This window comes from Mastigoproctus giganteus, chromosome 7 (assembly GCF_048544385.1).
Source record: "Mastigoproctus giganteus isolate SK-2022 chromosome 7, ASM4854438v1, whole genome shotgun sequence".
Lineage (NCBI taxonomy): Eukaryota > Metazoa > Arthropoda > Arachnida > Uropygi > Thelyphonidae > Mastigoproctus > Mastigoproctus giganteus.
Genome location: NC_143581.1, coordinates 13,180,166 through 13,199,588, shown reverse-complemented (window position 1 = coordinate 13,199,588; position 19,423 = coordinate 13,180,166). Strand labels below are relative to the sequence as shown.

Here is a 19,423-nt window from a genome sequence, read left to right as displayed (position 1 = left end):
AATGTAATCACTAAAGATTTCACAAATTTCATTTGCAATAAATTCAGCCACATATAAATCATGAAATATTTGGTCCTTGCAATTCCACAGCATTTACTTATTGGCTCATACATTTAACAATCTGCATTACAACAACCACAGATTCTAATGGCTAGTAGCATAGCACTAAATTTAATGATCTTTAACAGGATTCTGAGCCCATATGTAATCTAATTGTGTTAGTTCCCTTAGAAATTGAATTTCAGTTAACCTTTAGGAAAAGGAAAATAATTACTACAATTTTTTTCTTTTTACTGTATTTACTATTTTTTAATATAAATTTCTAATAAAAATATAGATAAAAATAAATAAAATCAAATATTTTATATTTAACAAAATCTTTTAAAAAGGTTTATTTGATTCTTCAGTCCTTGCAAGAAATAAGTAAATGTTCCATATTTATGAATTTTGTATACTTACATCACTGAAAGTTCTTTTACCACTAAGTTTCAATTGTTTCAACATTTCGGTTCGTTGTTCCATCAAGAGTGTTCGTTCATATGTGTATGCAGATATATCACAGTCCATCTGAAAGTAGAAAATTATATCATCAATATTCACACATAAGCTATGTGAGTTTCATTATATATTATATATAATTATATACAAACATATTATTTCATTATTGAATACTAAATCTGCAATGTCATAATGACCTAACTTGAAATTCTTTATACCAGAGCATCTGTTCCATCAAAAAAAAATTACTCAAATTTTTAGTAAAAAAAAAAAAAAAAAAAAAAAAAAGGAAGAATTTTTCTGCAAGTAAATCATAAAATAGAGCATATCCACTCAGTGATCACTGAATTATGGCTACCTGCCCAATACCATGTTGAGCCACTGTTCACAGGGATATCAGCCGCTATTTTCCTAGGCTTTGATGCACTAGATGTCTGGCTTTCCACAGTGTTGGAATAAATGGTGGTTGCATGTCCATACACCTCATCTACCATTCCAAAGCATCCTTCAGTTGTTCAACTGGATTGAAGCCAAGTGAATTTGGAGGCCAGTCAAAATGGGTGATATCTTCACTGTGTTCCTTGAATCACTCATGCACAATGTAGGCCCGATGATGTAGTGCATTACTGTCTTGGAAGATCCTGTTTCTGGCTGGAAAAAGTGCGACATGGCAGGGTGCACATGGTCTCCTAAGAACTGCTGGTAGACCTCACCAGTGAAATACTGGTCATACACAGCAGGGGTCCTAATTCTTGCAGAAAAACATCTCCCATATTAAGCAACCACTGCCACCTACTGGATACTGGGCACTGCTCGATGGATCCATGGGCTTGTGCCACACATAAAGATGTTTTCGGTGCGTTGCATCAGGTATATGGACTCATCCAACCAGCATACTTGTTTCCACCCTTCCAGTGTCCAACCAGTGTGTTTTTCACACCACAGTATTTGCCATTTATGATGATCAGCAGTAAGGAGAGGATGTCTCTTGGGTCATCTGCTGTATAACCTCATATGTCTGAGTGTGTGGCACATCTTCATTTGGGACAAAATTCTTGCATTCTCCATATTGTATTATGAAATTAACTATCACACGGTGATCTGTTTTTGAGCCCATACAATGCACTGCATCCTTCACTCACATGAACGCCCACCTTGCGTAATCCTTTACAGCTCTGTCAGTGGGAGATGGTTTGACCTGTCAACACTATTCTTTGTACACCTTATCCGCAGTGAGCTGTGAGCAACTGACAAGATTGCCATTTCTAATATGGAAACACTGGAAGTATGAGCTCCCACAATCATGCCCTTTTGAAACTCAGTAATATCTTTACTATATCTTCCCATAACTGATACTTGATCACTCTGACTTGCATGACCAGATGCAAATTATCACTGCTCTAGCATACAAAGCTGTTCAGAGTTTTATACTGCGAGCTATGTGGAATAGTCCATTACAGATGGGTTGGTGACAATTCAGTGATCACTGAGTGTAGTATTAGCAATTAGCCATACAGTGAAAGGGAGCCCAAGGCTTTTGCTGTATCAACAACAAAAAAAAAAAAATAAAATAATGGTAATTATATAAGGCAGTAACGAAGCCATCTTTCTCTCAGAGGAAGATAAGTTTGTGATTCTCATACCATCTAGAATTAAGTTTATAATCCCAGGTTTTAAGTTTTAAGTTGACATAACCTAAAATGATTACTGTAAATCACGTTTACATAGTAATTCCAAAATAAAGCATTTTCAGACATGTTTATATAACTTTTTTTTTTCCCTTATTTTTTTATCAAAATGCCACAAAATGTTTTGCTTATACTTTTGAAACAACTTATATTTGTGAAATAATGAATTAGAAAGTTTTTGGAAGTGTACTACTTTTTGTGGATCACTTTTGTTTCACTAGTTTGATCTATTTTTATACACTGATGTAGATTAGGTAAAAGTTTGGAGGGAGGGGCACAAAATTTTTGATAACACACACACACACACACACACACACACACACAGCAAGCAAGATTTACCTAGCTCCTTAAAACACCATGACCTCTGCAATGCCCCTGCATACACACATACTACTTAGACTTCCTCCAGCCAAAACTGGCAAAATGCAAGCAGCAAGATTATGCACTAGCTAATCCATATACCTCCTAAAGTATTACTAATATGTTCGGTTAAGTGAAATATCTGGCTAACAGCCTGCAAAAACTGTTTTATTTAAAGTCCACAAAATATAAAGAATATTAGACTTCACCACAATACCTGTCATTAACTTCAAAGGACATGATTCAATGAGGAGATGTGGACCTTTGCTCTATAGACTAAATATAATTATCACCATTTCAAGCCTCTAATTACTATTTATGCTATTAATAATAATTAATAGTAGAGTAATAGTAAATTACTGTTAATTACCATTAATACTATTAACAGTAATTACTACTACTAGATTTTTCCAGGGATTGTGGACAATACATGGAAGACTTGATAAAATCACTAAGAAAAACATCCTCCAAAGTGATGTTGCACATCACATATTAAAGGAAGACCGCAAAGTTCATACCACTAACCCAAAAAAAAGTACTAAATATAGCCCACAAACAACTCTTCTATATATAGAACAGGAAAGACTTTCAGAGACTTACCATATTCGGGATCGATTATCAAAAAAAAAAAAAAGAAAAAAAAAAGCAGAATAATCACTCCCCTACACTTAAGCAACCGCAACTCGGGCACCAACAGGAAACCATTAACCCAGTAAGAGTTACATATCAACACTTTGGAAAGCAAGCAGCTACTCTTCAGAACAGTAGAGGAAACAACCCAACTTGCATGGCTGACAACCACATGCCTTAGGGCCATCTAGTCATAGCCTGCAAAGAGACTCTGACATCCTGCCTCCCACTTAGACAGCTGGTTTGCTTGACCAACAAGCAGAGACAATACTCAGAAAACTGTTAGGTCATCAGCCAGTCCAATAAGACTTCTTCCCTTTCCTTCCCTTGACCATGTGACCTTTCCCCATTTGTCTCAAAACTCTAGTTTCCAGAAATTCACAATATAGGAAGGATTTTAACTTTACAGATATTGACTGGAACTTATGGGTTGGTAACTCACACACTAGCAGGACTTTTATGGATTTACTGGATGACCAGTTTCTCTAGCAGTATGTTACGGAGGCAACAAGAGGAAGCAATATTCTTAATCTAATTATCAGCAGAAATTCTTCATATATTAAGAATCTGCAGGTAAAAGATTACCTGCAGATAATGGGTAGCAGTTATAATTATGGGTAGCAGTTATAACAGTGTACTTATGTGAGATTTACTTAAAAACATAACTACTGTAAAGGAAAAGGTTTTTGCTTTTGAAAGAGTGACTACAGTGGTCTCAAATTGTTTTTAAATTTTATGCAGTGGGACCAACTTATGATGTTACTAACAAGAAATTCTAAAGGAGAAGCATTCAGGAAAGTAATCACAGAAGCTACTAGATTTTTCATACCAACTAAGAAATATTATTCAAAGCTTAGACCTAAACAGATGTCAGATGAAGTGAAGAGACTTGAAAGAGAAAGAGAAGAGACTTGAAGGAGAAAAATGCATGGGATGCATATAAATTATCAGGTTTGGTTTGGTTTGTTTTTTTTTTAGAAGGATTAGCAACTAAGGCCATATTGCTCCGTGAATATGCGGTGGTCATTCCCTGACCTTTCCGCATCCTCAGTATTTGGTGGTGACGGGCTCGAACCCCGGTCTAATCAAGAAGCGTGTGCTACGCACTGCTGCTCCTTCCCACCTGGCTACGGAGGCGCCAATTATCAGGTGATACAGAAGTCTGTGGTAGATATAAACTGGTCTGTAATCAAGACACAAAGGAGGTTAGGCAAGCTAAAGCAGATTACAAGAAGACTGGCAAAGAAAAGCAGCAAAGACTTTATATTTATATTAAAAGCAGAAGGAAGGGGGTTAAATCATATTTGTCTACTTGATGTTGATGGTTTAACTCTTCATGATTCTAATCAGGTTGATGACAAACTGAACAGGTATTCTGCACCTACATTCACACATAAGGAATTAGCATTAGCATTAGCATTAGTAGAGGCATATGATGCAAGAAAGCAAGCTTATTCAGCATCAGCCAAAAAAAAAAAAAAAACCCACTCCCATTTCACCCCTCCGTTCGTTCGAAATACCTGTCCAGTTGAGCTTTAAATTTGTTTAGGCTATCAACTTCAACAACAAGTGATGGAAGTCGGTTCCACCAACCAACCACCCGCTGGCCAAAGGCAAATTTCCGCACATCTATCCGACATCCGTCCTTCCGCAATTTGAATTTATGCCCTCTGAGGTGATTATTCTGAGCAAGATGAAGAATCCCATTGGCATTGAGCATGCTCAAACCATTCAAAGCCTTATACACCTCTATCAGATCACCTCGCCGGTGCCTAGTCTCCAGACTCTGTAATTTGCAAAACTTAAGCCTTTCTTCGTAAGAGCAACCCTTTGTTCCATTCACTAATCTTGTTGCCCTTCTCTGTACCCGTTCCAGCAGCTCTACATCCTTCCTGAAATGAGGCCTCCAGACCTGTATACAGTACTCAAGGTGTGGCCTGACCATTGCCTTATACAAGGGAATAATCACATCCTTATCCCTGCTAGAAAAATTCCTGTATATCATTGACAAGACACCATGAGCTACTCTTGCAGCCCGTCTGCACTGCTCAGAGAACTTCATATCTGCCTGCACAATTACCCCCAGGTCCTTTTCATTCTCCACCACTGTCAGTGTAGTACCACAGAGTTGATACGTTGCTCGGGGGTTACTGTTTCCCATATGTAGTACTTTACATTTGTCAATGTTAAACTTCATTTGCCACCTCTCAGCCCATCTGTTCAACCTTTCCAGATCCTGTTGCAGCAGCATAGCATCAGTAGTGTCCTTAACGACCCTGCCAACCTTTGTATCATCTGCAAACTTGGACATTAAACTTGATATACCATCATCAATATCATTCATAAACACCGAAAACAACAACGGACCCAACACTGAACCTTGAGGAACACCACTAATAACATTAGTCCACGTTGAGCAGTGTCCATTGATTACCACTCTCTGTCTTCTGCCACTCAACCATCCCCTTATCCATAGCAGCAATTTGCCTCCAATACCACTCTGCTCCAATTTGTGCAGCAGTCTTCCATGTGCAACAGTATCAAAAGCCTTTCTAAGATCCAAATATATAATATCAAAGTTATTCCTTGCATCCAGTTCTTTTGTGACTACATCATAGTATCCAATCAAATTGGTCAGGCAAGACCTACCCTTAACAAAACCATGCTGCGTCTGAGCTATAACTGAATTCTTGTCTAGATGATCCTGCAGTGCTTCTTTAACCAGTGCCTCCATTAATTTACCTGGAACAGAAGTTAAACTAACAGGTCTATATTTCTTTAGGAAAGGGGATGCCAGATGGTTATCAAACTCAAATAGGGAGCTAAATAATTTTGTAATAACTGAGAGAAAAGTTGAAAAGAAATTGTTGAATCTAAATATAAAAAAAGTAACTGGGGTAGATGGCATCTATAATTATGAGAAAGCTATAATTATGAGAGCATCTCTGGATTCAGGGGAGGTTGCTATGAACTGGAGATGTGTGAATGTATCCTCAATTCACAAAGGGAGATCAAAAGGTGACAAGTAATTACAGATCTGTTAGCTTAACTTCTGTTCCAGAGAATAGTGGAATCAGTAGTTAAAGAAATAATCTAGGGCCCATCTAGACAAGAATGCAATTATACTACACTCACAGCATGGATTTGTTAAGAGGTGATTTTGTCTGTCCAATCTGATTGGATACTATGATGAAGTGACAAAGGAATTGGATTCAAAAAATAATTTTGATATCATATTCATGGATTTCAAAAAAGCTTTAGATACTATTGCACATAAAAGACTGCTGTATAAATTGAAGATGTGTGGCATTAAGGCAGGTTACTGCTATAGATAAAGTGATAGTTCAGTGGGAGAAGACAGAGAGTGTTATTATTTGACACCGACTTTCCTAGACTAACGTTATTAGTGGAATTCCTCAAGGATCTATTTCTATTTTCTATATTTATTTATGACACTGATGAAGGTATATCTCTCAACTCCACTAATAACTTGGAACTCTGAAACTTGACTTTCTACAGTCCAAATTTCCTAATTGAGGTAATTTTCCTTGGTGATTTTAATGTTCACAACTCCAGCTGGCTTCCTTTTTCTAGTTACATGAACCCAGCAGGTGGAGATGCTGAGGCCTTTGCTATTACTAATGATCTTGCACAGATTGTTCATTTACCTACCAGAATACCAGACAATCCTAACCACAAAGCCAACATACTTCATCTTTTTCTAACAAACAACTCTTCTAAGTACACAGTTGAGGTGAGTGGTCCTCTAGGCACTTCAGATCACAACTTGGTGATTGTCTCTTCTCCAATGGAGCCTTTCTCTCATGGACATTCCCAATGTCAGGTTGTTTGGCATTATAAGAATGCAAACTGGGATGACCTGTGAGATTTCTTTTCTTCGTTTCCTTTGTCAGATTACTGTTTCAAAGCTTCTGATGTCAATGTTTGCTCAGATTGTGTCAGTGAAATTATTCTTGTAGGGATGGAATCCTTATTCCACATTCCACCTTAAAATTTCATCTCTTATCTAAACCTTTTCCAATAAAGTTTTAAGTTCTAAGTTTTTTAAGTTCTAAAACTTTTCCAATTAATTTTTTACAATAAATGTGCTAAGGCTACAATAAATATTTATTTATTGTAGTTGAATGTTGCGTTGCACATTTTTACAATAAATGTGCAACATTCAAGATAAGAATGTTGCATATTGTAATTTCCAAATCTTCAGTTTCATTTTCTGCCTAAACCAAAGCTTGCAACAATTGTACAACAGTTATTAATCAGTCCAAACTAGATTTCGAACACTTTGTTTTCACTTTCATATTCCAGGTCCCGATGGTATTTCTCCACTTGTTCTCAAAACCTGTGCTCCTGAACTTACTCCTATTCTTTGCCGCCTTTTTTCACTTTCTTATTCCAAAGGTGTTTTTCCTTCTGCTTGGAAATTTGCTCATATCCTGCCAGTTCCTAAAAAGGGTGACAAATCCTTCCCATCCAATTATCATCCCATTGCAATTACTTCTACTCTTTCTAACATAATGGAGAAATCAATTAACCACCAACTCTTAAATTATCTAGAAACCTTCCATATGAGCAATGATCGCCAGTATGGATTCTGTCAGTGTCGATCCACTGGTGATATTCTGGCTTATGTTACCCATTTATGGGCAAATTCAATGGAAATGTTTGTCAAACATAAACAGTTGCTCTTGACATCTCAAAAGCTTTTGATCATGTTTGGCATAAAGATCTTCTAAACAAGCTCCCATCTTATGGTTTGCCAATGTTTTTTGTAATTGGTTATCAAGTTTTCTCTCTGATCGCTCACTGAGGGTGATGGCTCTCTGTCTTCTAACTTCTCCACTAATGCTGGTGTCCCCCAAGGTTCAGTTCTTTCCTGCACTCTTTTCCTCTTGTATATTAATGACCTTCTTTCCTTGACTGGCAATCCTATCCATAGTTTTGCCAATGATAGCACACTGCATTCCACTTTCCAATTCGAGATACCTTGCTCTGCTCAATCAGCTTCACCTTCTCGAATATCTGCTACCAATTCCTTAAATGCCGATCTCCAGTGGGGCAAAGACAACTTAGTTAATTTCAATTCTAAAACTCAGTCTTGTCTTATATCTCGCAAAAAGGATTCTTCTGCTCCTGTGATGCTTATCTTTGGTGACACTACGATTTCTAGGCAAGTTGATATATCTCTTTTGGGGAATACCCTGACTTCTAATCTCTCTTGGCATAAGCGCATTACAAATATTGCTTCCTCTGCATCCAAAAAACTGAGTTTTCTCTTTTGCTCTCAGTGTTACTTTTCTCCCAAACAGCTGTTCACTGTACAAATCACAAATTCGCCCTACCATGGAAGGGCGAATTTGTTCCCACATCTGGGGCGGTGCTCACAAAACCTCTCTGAGTCTTCTGGATTCCATTCAAAAGAGGACAGTTAGGTTAATTAATCACTCATTTCTAAAAGAGTCTCTCCACTCCCTGTCTCATAGGCATTTTGTTCTACTTCTATAGTTCCCGCTCCCTCTTTCAAAGCAGTCTGAACACATGCCGCAACCAGTGAACATCCTTTTACTGTCCAACTACAAACTCGCAGAACTAACTTTTCCTCTTCCTCATTTATGCATTCAACTTCCATTTTCTAGAACAACCTTATATCATACGTATTTCCTTAAAATTACAATCTACAGAAGTTCAAGTCTAATGTCAACAAATATCTTCTTTCATCTTCTCAACCTCCAACCCATGCACAGTACTAAGTACTATAGGTTCTAATACCTCTCGTGTTTGAGGTTTTCATAAAAAAAAAAATATATGAGGCATAATGTCTAAGTTTGTAGATGATACAAATGTTGACAGGGTGGTTAATGACAGTAATCAAGGTAAGCCACTGCAACAAGATCTACAAAAATTAGGCAGATGGGCTCTTAAATGGCAGTTGAAGTTTAATAATTGATAAATGCAAGGTAATGCTAAGGTAAGGCAGTAATGCTACCCATATGCAGTAATCCCAGATTAACATACCAACCATATGGTACTACACTCAGGGTAGTGGAAAATAAAAAAGAGCTGAGGGAGTAATTGTGCAGTCAGATATGAAGTTCTCAGAACAGTGCAGACAGGCTGCCAGGACAGCTCATGGAAATTTTTAAATGATATACAGGAACTTTGGTAGCAGGGATAAGGAGGTGATTATCCCATTGAATTTGTATTAGAATAGCCATAAAGTGCAAGGAAGTCACATTCTTTTCCTGCACTGGCAAAAAAAAAAAAAAAAAAAAAAAAAGATAAGAAAATACAAATTATGCAAATGGTTAGGGGTGCACCTTAAGTAATGCATACAGGTCCTGGAGGCCTAATTTAGGAAGGATGTAGAATGGTGCAGAGAAGAACAATGCGAGTGGTGAAGGGTGGTCTTACCAAGAAAGACTTCGGTTCTGCATATTGCATTGTCCGACTGAGGTGTTTAAGGCTTTGAATGAATTGAGTAAGCTCAATGCTGATGACATTCTTCCTCTTTCTGAGACTACACACAAGGAGTCATAAATTCAAATTGAGCAAGGATGGTAGCAGAATAGATGTGCATGTCTTCTGCCAGCAGGTAATTGATTATTATAAAAAACCTCTGTCAGGTGTTGTAGAAATAGCAAGTTTGAATAAATTTAAGAACTAGACAAACTGTTAGAGGGGAGATAGACAGGGGATAAACAATATTGAAATGTTTTTTTTTTTTTTTGACTGATATAATATGATAAAGCTTCCTTTCTTGGATAATTTGCTACTACTAATAATAATTATGTCTTACAATGATTAAATTTCCTTAATTAACAGTATATAAATTATATAAAATAATCATGTTATTAAATCAATTGGTACTGACCATTTCCACTACTTCCACCTCAGCTTCAATTCGCAAATGGTACAGAAACATAGCTAAGTCTTTTTTCATTTGTATGCTATTATCCTCTAGCTCTGGAAAATATTTGGTCAAGTAAAACTACTTATGCTTGTAACTGATTTTTCAACACTTTAACAATCTGCATATATAGTATAAGATGTTTATTTTATAATAGATACTATGCACTTTGGTGCTTATGTAAAAAGGGACACTTCATATTTAAAAAAAAATTATGTTTGATGACTATTAAATACTTTCACACTGACAATATAATTACTTCTTTTCAAGACACTTTACTCAGACAGGTTTAAAATTATTGTGTATTTGAAAAAAAAAAAAAGATTTTTCCATGATGGGATTCATCCCTTGTATGCAAACACTTTCATCAGCTCTCCTCAGTAATGAACTACCATGAATAAATAGTACTTCTACACTGAGAAGTATTACTGTTTAGTGTAGAAACAATAGTATTAAAAATCCACCTCTATTTTTATTTAAATATGAGATTAATGCCATGATTGAAAAAATTAGACTTTCTCAATAAGAACTTTGGTTTGTAAGTCCTGCACAGTAAAAGAACACAAGGCCTGCTATAATAATGATTTAAACAGTTAGTAAAATCATACTTTACATCCTTATGCCCTATATATGGATCTAAAGTTGTCATCCTTAATGTTGATAGATTAATTTTTAATTTAAATGTCTTAAAGCATCTTTCATTATTCAGTGCACTAACGTCACTCTATCGTTTTCATTTAGGTAATGAAGTTACCAAACACATTTCAACTCTACAGCAGACACCACAGAGGCCAATCAATGATGTCTGTCTTTAACGGTGTCTGTTAACTGAGAAAAATGGATGTTTGTTTGTTTTTTTGTTTCAGGATTTATTAGGCACATCGGCAACTATGGCCATAGTGCACCAGAGGAAAATGGAGAAAAAGCGTTGTTCTTGGCCTCTCCAAAAGATGGTGCTTAGGGCTCACAATACCGGTCAAAATCTTAATTTCGGTATTTTTAACTTATGAAACCGGGATACCGGTATTCCAAAAAAAGAACATTTTTCGCAATAAATTTTGATGACAATTAAGTGCAATAAAGCAAGTAAAAAACAAGTAATTACTTGAATTCATATTTTAAATCAAACTTTTATTACAATAATAAATATTCTAACAAAAATTAATAAACATACAGTTATTCTAAAAACAAAAAAATAAGCATCCACACTCCATGTCCGAATAAAGTGAGCTCTTAAGAAACTCAATAGTGTTATCGTTTAAACTGGATCTAATTTTGGTACATATTTGATTAACGGCAGAAAACGTCCTTTTGGATCCTATGCGGGTTGGCGCTTTGTACTGAGATAGTTGTAGACGAGTTACAGTTAACCCCCCCCCCCCTTATTCCCTCATCTTCAAAAAATCTTATTTCCTTTTTATCAAAAATAAAAAATATTTCCTTTTTGACTTTTTATAGCACTATACCCATATTAATGAAAGAAAGGGACTGACGGTTAAGCTTGGTGAGGAAACTAAATCTAAGTTGTGGGGGGGGGGGGTTGTTTATTTATTTATTAATTTTTATTTCCCTGTACCTTAGCATCGCCGTCAGTGGCCATTGTTATAATTTTTGCACAGCAGCTCCCCTCAAGCACTAATGCCCACAAGCTACCTGACTGCATCAAAAAATGAGAATTTCCAGGAGCTGAGGGATATCCCCCCCCACACGAGTATATATATTATAGGTGAGCTATCAGTTTCTCAAGAGCAATGACACAAATATAAAACAAAAGTCATTTATCATATAAAATAACTGGTATTCATTTACATGTAATTATTCATTTTTCTCACTTAATCTGTTAATACACGCTATCATTTCCATAAAATTTCTCTCAATTAACAATCTCAACTCTCTCTACAGCTGCAAACACTAAACTAATTCAATCTTAATCATTTCCTCATATTTCTCTTAATCAGCAATATCAGTTCTCTCTTCACAACAGCAATCCATAAATTGCTAACTTAATGCTAACAATTTCATGTAATCTCTCTTAATTTAGCAATATCAATTTTTTTTTCAACTTCAACCAATAAACCAACTCAATACTAAACATTTCCTTATTTCTCGTGTTTCTTCAACTTCAATCTTACTCTAAAATAATCTCACACTTAATCTAAGTACCATTTCCAAAACAACATACTTCAGAAGACTTGCCTTCCTTCTCTTTCACGGTGGGATTCCTTTGTGCGGGTTCCTTCCAAGGAGTGCGGTAATGTCTGTCTCTCTCTCTCTCTCAGTTGAACTCTGCATCTCTGCTGTATAGTTCTTCCAGTACTGTCTTATTTCGGGATTTCGAGAACAGTTCTCTGTTAATACTGAAGGAAATTACCACAGCAGTAGTAGAAGCCAAGGCGCTATCTGACTGGCTTGTTATTCAACTTCTGGATTAACTTCTAGCACAGGAACATTCCTGGCAGTACCCTTCACTATATAACTGGACACTCCCAGAAATGGACCCGAACTGAGCCCAGAACTACAATTGGAAGTCTGCAACCCCTCCGAACAACAACTACAAACTCCTCTTTTGATGCGAGCACCTTATTTATTTCCTTCTCATTGATTGCAAGTTACAACTGTCCCTTGTACTACTTTTTATATATACAAACTTATGTGCAAACCCCTCTGGGGTTTGCACACATTTACATTTCTCCCCCTATCTAATTAAACCTGACCCAATCACGGTGTTATTCTTTAAACTCACTCTTCTTCCTTTGGTGGGAAAAACAGAATATTTTTCCCACACAACGAAACACTTTCATCTTTTACCTCTAAATCACCTGTTCACAATACCTTTGAAATGCTCCATACCGACACCCTTTCCCAAAATGCACTAAGTGTCACATCCTCAAGTAGCAGTGTAATAGAGGGATTAAACTATTGTTCAGAAGCTTTTAATTTTAACCTTTCCACACCTGCCTTACCATTGTTCACCATATTCCTTAATTGCACTACCAGGCCTACTGCCACTAATGGAAATATTTCCATAATGATGTTTTTGTTATTCCTTAAATGCTTTACTTCCACACATACTATACTCACTAGGAGAAATATATTTGTAAGATTTTATATCTTACAGTTTCATGACATTTTCAGGTTTCCGTTGCATTTGTACTGTGTATGACAATCCCTCATTTGCAAATTCAGCAGTATTAATGATTTATTGTTGTCGATTTTATAACCTTTATGTGAATAAAGGTTATAAAATGATAATTATTTTATAACCTTTATTCACATAAAGATAATTATTTTTTTACACATGGATAATTATTTTTTTAAATTAGTACAGAAAACCGGTATTTTTGTATTAATACCGGGATTTTAATATAGGAAAAAAATGACCGGGTTCCCAGAATCTCGGTACTCTAAGCCCTAATGGCGCTGAATATTTTTTTTTCTTCACACTATTATAAGTTGTGTTCACTGATTTTTGATTTTTAGAATAAAACATCAGTGAACACGACTTGTCGTATCATCTTAATGAGTGCTTTAAGGCTATCCATAGGTAAACCTATGGATAGCCTTAAAGTTCTCATAAAAAAGCAAGGCATCAGATCAAGTATAGTATCTGATTTAGTTCTCATAAAGAAGCAGCATATCAGATCAAGGATACAAATCTGCATTGATATGTAAATTATCATCCTAGTGTACTTCCTAGCAGGAAGACAAGTTCATTACACTGTATAACAATCATGAATTGTTCATGACAATGAACAGTTCATGATTCATTGTCATGAACAGGTCTATGGAGGATGTCACCAAATTTTTTTTTTACCAGGAGCAATAATGGAGAAGGGGAATCAAAGCTATTGTTATGAAGTGTTACACAGAAGGTGAGGGTATTCAAAAATTTCAAGAGCACCGAACAATTTGGCTGTAGATTAAAAAAAAAAAAACAAAACAAAACGCAGTGAGGGAATCAAACTAGACGATTTACACTTAGTGCATGCTCATGTGTGTACACACACGTGTCTATGTGAGAGAGAGAGAGGGGCGGGGGGGGGGAGCATAACCATGCTATTTATTGTGCTGACTGTGAGGAGGCTAAGTTCATTTGGTAATTTCAATGACAATTAACAAATCATAGAGTCAAAAAAGTGGGAATTTATCTATCTGACCCAGGGAAATCAATCGTAAACATCTATAATCTCAATGATCATAAGCTCATGATCAACTGTATGATGCACTTTCTTGAAGTTTTGATTGAAGATAACACACAAAGACAACACTTCAACAAGAGTCTATTCTGAAAATACTACATACCAAGAAGTTTATAAAGAAATGTATTCTAATGAAAGATGTTGCTAATAATGAAATTAGCAACATCTTTCATGCAAATCTGATTATTATCATGAAATCATCATATACACATTTTTGTGTATAATTAAATATAAAGGTGTGTACATAATTGCATGCATTTATATTTAATTATGCATAAAATTAATGACTTAATAAATTCATTAATTACAACACCTTTTTGTGTATAATTAAAATTAAATTAAAATTTAATTTTAATTAAACACAAAAAGCTGATGCCTCTGCTGTTATTTCTTAAATTAGCTATTCAATTTCTTCAATCAATCATAAATAATTACTCCAATTACTCATATCTTTAATTCAGAAATAAAATATTTTTAAAAGCTGACTGTATTCAAAGATATTTTAGAATGTGTACTGGTATATGTTAAGAGTTAGTAGATATATTTATTAAATACGATATTTAATAAATATCTTTTATAATCAATAATTAATAATCAAGTATGTAAATGACATTATTAGAGTGTGTGTAATCAACTTAAATGCTGTTCCAATGCCCTACAGCCAATTCCAGCTCTGCTTCTAATGCAATGCATATGCAAGACAGTAAAAGTACAGCCAATTCCAAGCTCTGCTTCTAATGCAATGCATATGCAAGACAGTAAAAGTACTCTTACCTGTTGGTACACCAGGTTCTGTAATCAAGTTATATCATTAAAAATTCTTTAATATGCACTGGACCAAATAAATATCTTTAATAGTAGTTGTGATATATAAGCTCCTAAATTTAGAATGAAAAAATTAGCCAGTCGGCTTACGAAAATTTTAACTTAAAAAAAATATATTGCTTTTGATTAAATAAGCATATACTTTCTTCAACATGCCAGTCATGCCATCTGCATATAATAACTGGACTCCCAGTGGATAGATTTTCATGAAATTTTATATTTGGCAATTTTTATAAAGATTTGTTAAGCCATCCCAAATTTTATTAAAATACTGAAAATAGAAATCCAGTAATTATTATTATTTTTCACATATATCACATCGACTATCCATATATTGTAGCTGAAGCACTGGATATTGTTTGTTGCCATGCACTGATTAAAAGAATGAATGGGTCAAATATGGTATATGTACAGAAAAAAAAAAAAAAATGTTCTCAGTTGGCACACATAAGAGGTTACCTTTTTGATAAGCTCATTTTTTTAATCATTTTACTAAATATATATCATATATATTTATTAAAACTACTGCTGCTATGATTATATTTTATTTTGCTTTGATATTAATATTTATACAATTATGAACTTGAGGGGTGGGGATCAATCAGAAACATCCATAAATAATGTATGTACTAAAAACTTAAAAGTTTGGAACCTATCACACACTTCAGCACATCTGCTAATGCTGAAAAACTGTAACAAATAATTAAAGGGTTAAAAAAAAAATACTATGCTATGTTATAATTGTATGATTTCTCTTAAGTGAAAATACATAGTAATTAAATATTTTGCAATAAGATAGGATTTAATCTTTAATGCTGAAGCTGTATCTGCAGTCAGAAGATCATCCTATATGTACATCAAACTGAATCTATTAATAGAATTTTTATATGAATTTTAAGTATTAAATGAATTGCTTTTAAATAGAAAAAGAAACATTTTCCATGAATGCCGACTGTAAGGATACGTGCTACAGTAAATATGCGAAGTGTACAATTTTTCCAAGTTTTATGCTGTCGAAGAAGGAAAGGAAGCAGCATTAATAGACCTCCATCATCTGAAATTCTGTTAAGGATTTTATGTGTAAATTTCATATGTATCCTGAAAAGCATCTAAAAATCATAAATTGGCAAAAAATGAATATTTAATTAATATTTGTCATATAATTTTTTTAGAGATAGAAAGTATTTATAAAATACATTTTTGTATAGAAGAAGAAAAAAATAATAATAATGCTCTTTTCTTCTTTAGGAGAAGAAGAGAAATAAAAAAAGGATTTTCATTAACGGTGACAGAATAATCAATATCAATTTTTTTTATACTTTTAAAATCAGTATAAACAATGTCTATTCAACACAGATCATCATCAAATTACTATTATTAGTAGCAAACACAAAGAAGCAAGCTTATATAGCATTGGCAAAAAATAAAAAAAAATCAAACAACAACAACACTACTTACCTCATCCTAATCATTTATATTCTGCCTCTTTCCTCTAATAGCATTAGCATTAGTAGAGGCATTTGATGCAAGAAAGCAAGCTTATGCAGCATCAGCCAAAAAAAAAAAAAAAAAAAACCCACTTCCACGTCACCCCTCTGTTCGTTCAAAATACCTGTCCAGCTGAGCCTTAAACTTATTTAGGCTATCAACCTCCACCACAAGGGATGGCAGTCTGTTCCACCAACCAACCACCCGCTGGCTAAAGGCAAATTTCCGCACGTCTATCCTACATCTGTCTTTCCTCAATTTGAATTTATGCCCTCTCAGGTGATTTTTCTGAGCTAGAGGAAGAATCCCATCAGCATTGAGCATGCTTAAACCATTCAAGGCTTTATACACCTCTATCAGATCACCTCGCTGGTGCCTAGTCTCCAGACACTGTAATTTGCAAAACTTAAGCCTTTCTTCGTAAGAGCACCCCTTTGTTCCATTCACTAATCTTGTTGCCCTTCTCTGTACTCGTTCCAGCAGCTCTACATCCTTCTTGAAATGAGGCCTCCAGACCTGTATACAGTACTCTAGGTGTGGCCTGACCATTGCCTTATACAATGGAATAATCACCTCCTTATCCCTGCTGGAAAAATTCCTGTATATCATTGACAATACTCCATGAGCTACTCTTGCAGCCCGTCTGCACTGCTCAGAGAACTTCATATCTGCCTGCACAATCACCCCCAAGTCCCTTTCATTCTCTACCACTGTCAGTGTAGTACCACAGAGTTGATACATTGCTCTGGGATTGCTGTTTCCCATGTGTAGTACTTTACATTTGTCAATATTAAACTTCATTTGCCACCTCTCAGCCCATCTGCTCAACCTTTCCAGATCCTGTTGCAGCAGCATAGTGTCAGTAGTGTCCTTGACAACCCTGCCAACCTTTGTATCATCTGCAAACTTGGACATTAAGCTTGATATACCATCATCAATATCATTTATAAATACAGAAAACAATAGTGGACCCAACACTGAGCCCTGAGGGACTCCACTAATAACATTAGTCCACGATGAGCAGTGTCCATTGATTACCACTCTCTGTCTTCTCCCCCTCAACCACCCCTTTATCCATAGCAGCAATTTGCCTCCAATGTCACACTGCTCCAATTTGTGTAGCAGTCTTCCATGTGCAACAGTATCAAAAGCCTTTCTAAGATCCAAGTATATAATATCAAAGTTATTCCCTGCATCCAGTTCTTTTGTGACTGCATCATAGTATCCAATCAAGTTGGTCAGGCAAGACTTCCCCTTAACAAAACCATGCTGTGTCTGAGCTATAACTGAAGTCTTGTCTAAATGATCCTGCAGTGCTTCTTTAACCAGTGCCTCCATTAATTTTCCTGGAACAGAAGTTAAGCTCACAGGTCTATAATTACTTGTGTCAGCCTTTGATCCTCCTTTGTGAATTGGGGTCACATTTGCACATTTCCAGTCTATGGGTACCTCCCCTGAGTCCAAGGAAGCTCTCATAATTATGGCTAAGGGTTTGCTTACTTCCTTTGCTGCCTCCTTTAATATGACTGGATAGATCCCATCCACCCCGGGTGCCTTTCTTGTGTTTATCTTCAACAGTTTCTCCTCCACTTTACTCTCAGTTATTTCAAGATTCTGTAGCTTACTGCTAGAGTTGAATACACCTCTGGCATTCCCCTTGCTGAATAACTCCTCATGTGTGAATGTCGATGCAAAATATTCATTTAGTTTGTTAGCCACCTGAGCAGGATCATCAACAGTTGACCCATCAATATCAAGTGGACCAATCTGATTCATCCCCTTCCTTCTAGAGTTTACATAAGTAAAGAACTCTTTGCTGTTTTTCTTTGCATCCCTTGCCAAGGATTTCTCGTAATCTGCCTTCGCCTGCCTAACCTCCTTTGTAACTTGGTTGCATATCAACTTGTATCTATCATAGGCTTCTGTGTCATGTGTTAATTTGTAAGTATCCCATGCATTTTTCTTCTCTGCCATATGCCTCATTAGTTCATCTGACATCCATTTTGGCCTAAACCTTGAACAATATTTCTTAGTTGGTATGTAAAGCCTAGTAGCTTCCAAGATAAGTTCTTTGAATGCTTCCCATTTTGAATTTGCTGTTGGTAACATCATCAGTTGGTCCCACTGTATAGAATTTAAATACTGTCTCAGTCCATCGTAGTCGCCTTTACGGAAGCAATAACCCTTCCCTTTACCCCTAATGGTAGTTACCTCTTTCAGTAACTCCCACTTCAGCACACTGTGATCACTGCCACCTAGTGGTTCATTTATCTGCAGATTCTTAATGCATGAAGAATCACTGCTGATAATCAAATCAAGAGTATTACTCCCTCTAGTTGCCTCCCGAACATGCTGATGTAGAAAACAATCATCCAATAAATCCACAAAAGCCCTGCTAGTGTGTGAGTAACCAGCCCCCAAATTCCAGTCAATATCTGGGAAATTAAAATCTCCCATTATAAGACTCTCTGATTTACTGGCCCACTCTATTTCCCTGTACAGTTCCTTATTATACTCATCAGAGTCATTAGGCCTATAGCACACTCCTACTCTCAATTTTGATCTCCCAATGCTTATGTCACACCAAACTGACTCAACACTGCACTGTCCAGCGATTGTGACCGGCTTCACTTCCTTGGTTTTTATGTGTTTCTTAACTAATAGCATAACCCCTCCCCCCTTCCTATCCTGTCTATCCTTTCTGTAGACGTTGTACTCCCCAAATTGCAGTTCTGCATCCCTTATATCTGTGTGACACCACGTCTCTGTTATCCCAACAATATCTGCCTTTGATGTTTTGAGCAATACCT

The 19,423-nt window shown here is 35.9% G+C and overlaps 1 protein-coding gene across 1 annotated transcript in view; it reads right to left on the bottom strand.

Moving 5' to 3' along the window:
* Positions 1 to 19,423, bottom strand: part of LOC150082531 (solute carrier family 12 member 4-like) — a 208,503-nt gene that overhangs the window by 6,634 nt on the left and 182,446 nt on the right. The window contains exons 21-23 of the mRNA XM_090378670.1: positions 16,090 to 16,179; positions 10,066 to 10,157; positions 460 to 567 (exon numbers count right to left, since the gene is read on the bottom strand). Coding sequence (XP_090234796.1) covers positions 460 to 567; positions 10,066 to 10,157; positions 16,090 to 16,179 — 290 coding nt within the window. The remainder of the gene's footprint in view (positions 1 to 459; positions 568 to 10,065; positions 10,158 to 16,089; positions 16,180 to 19,423) is intronic.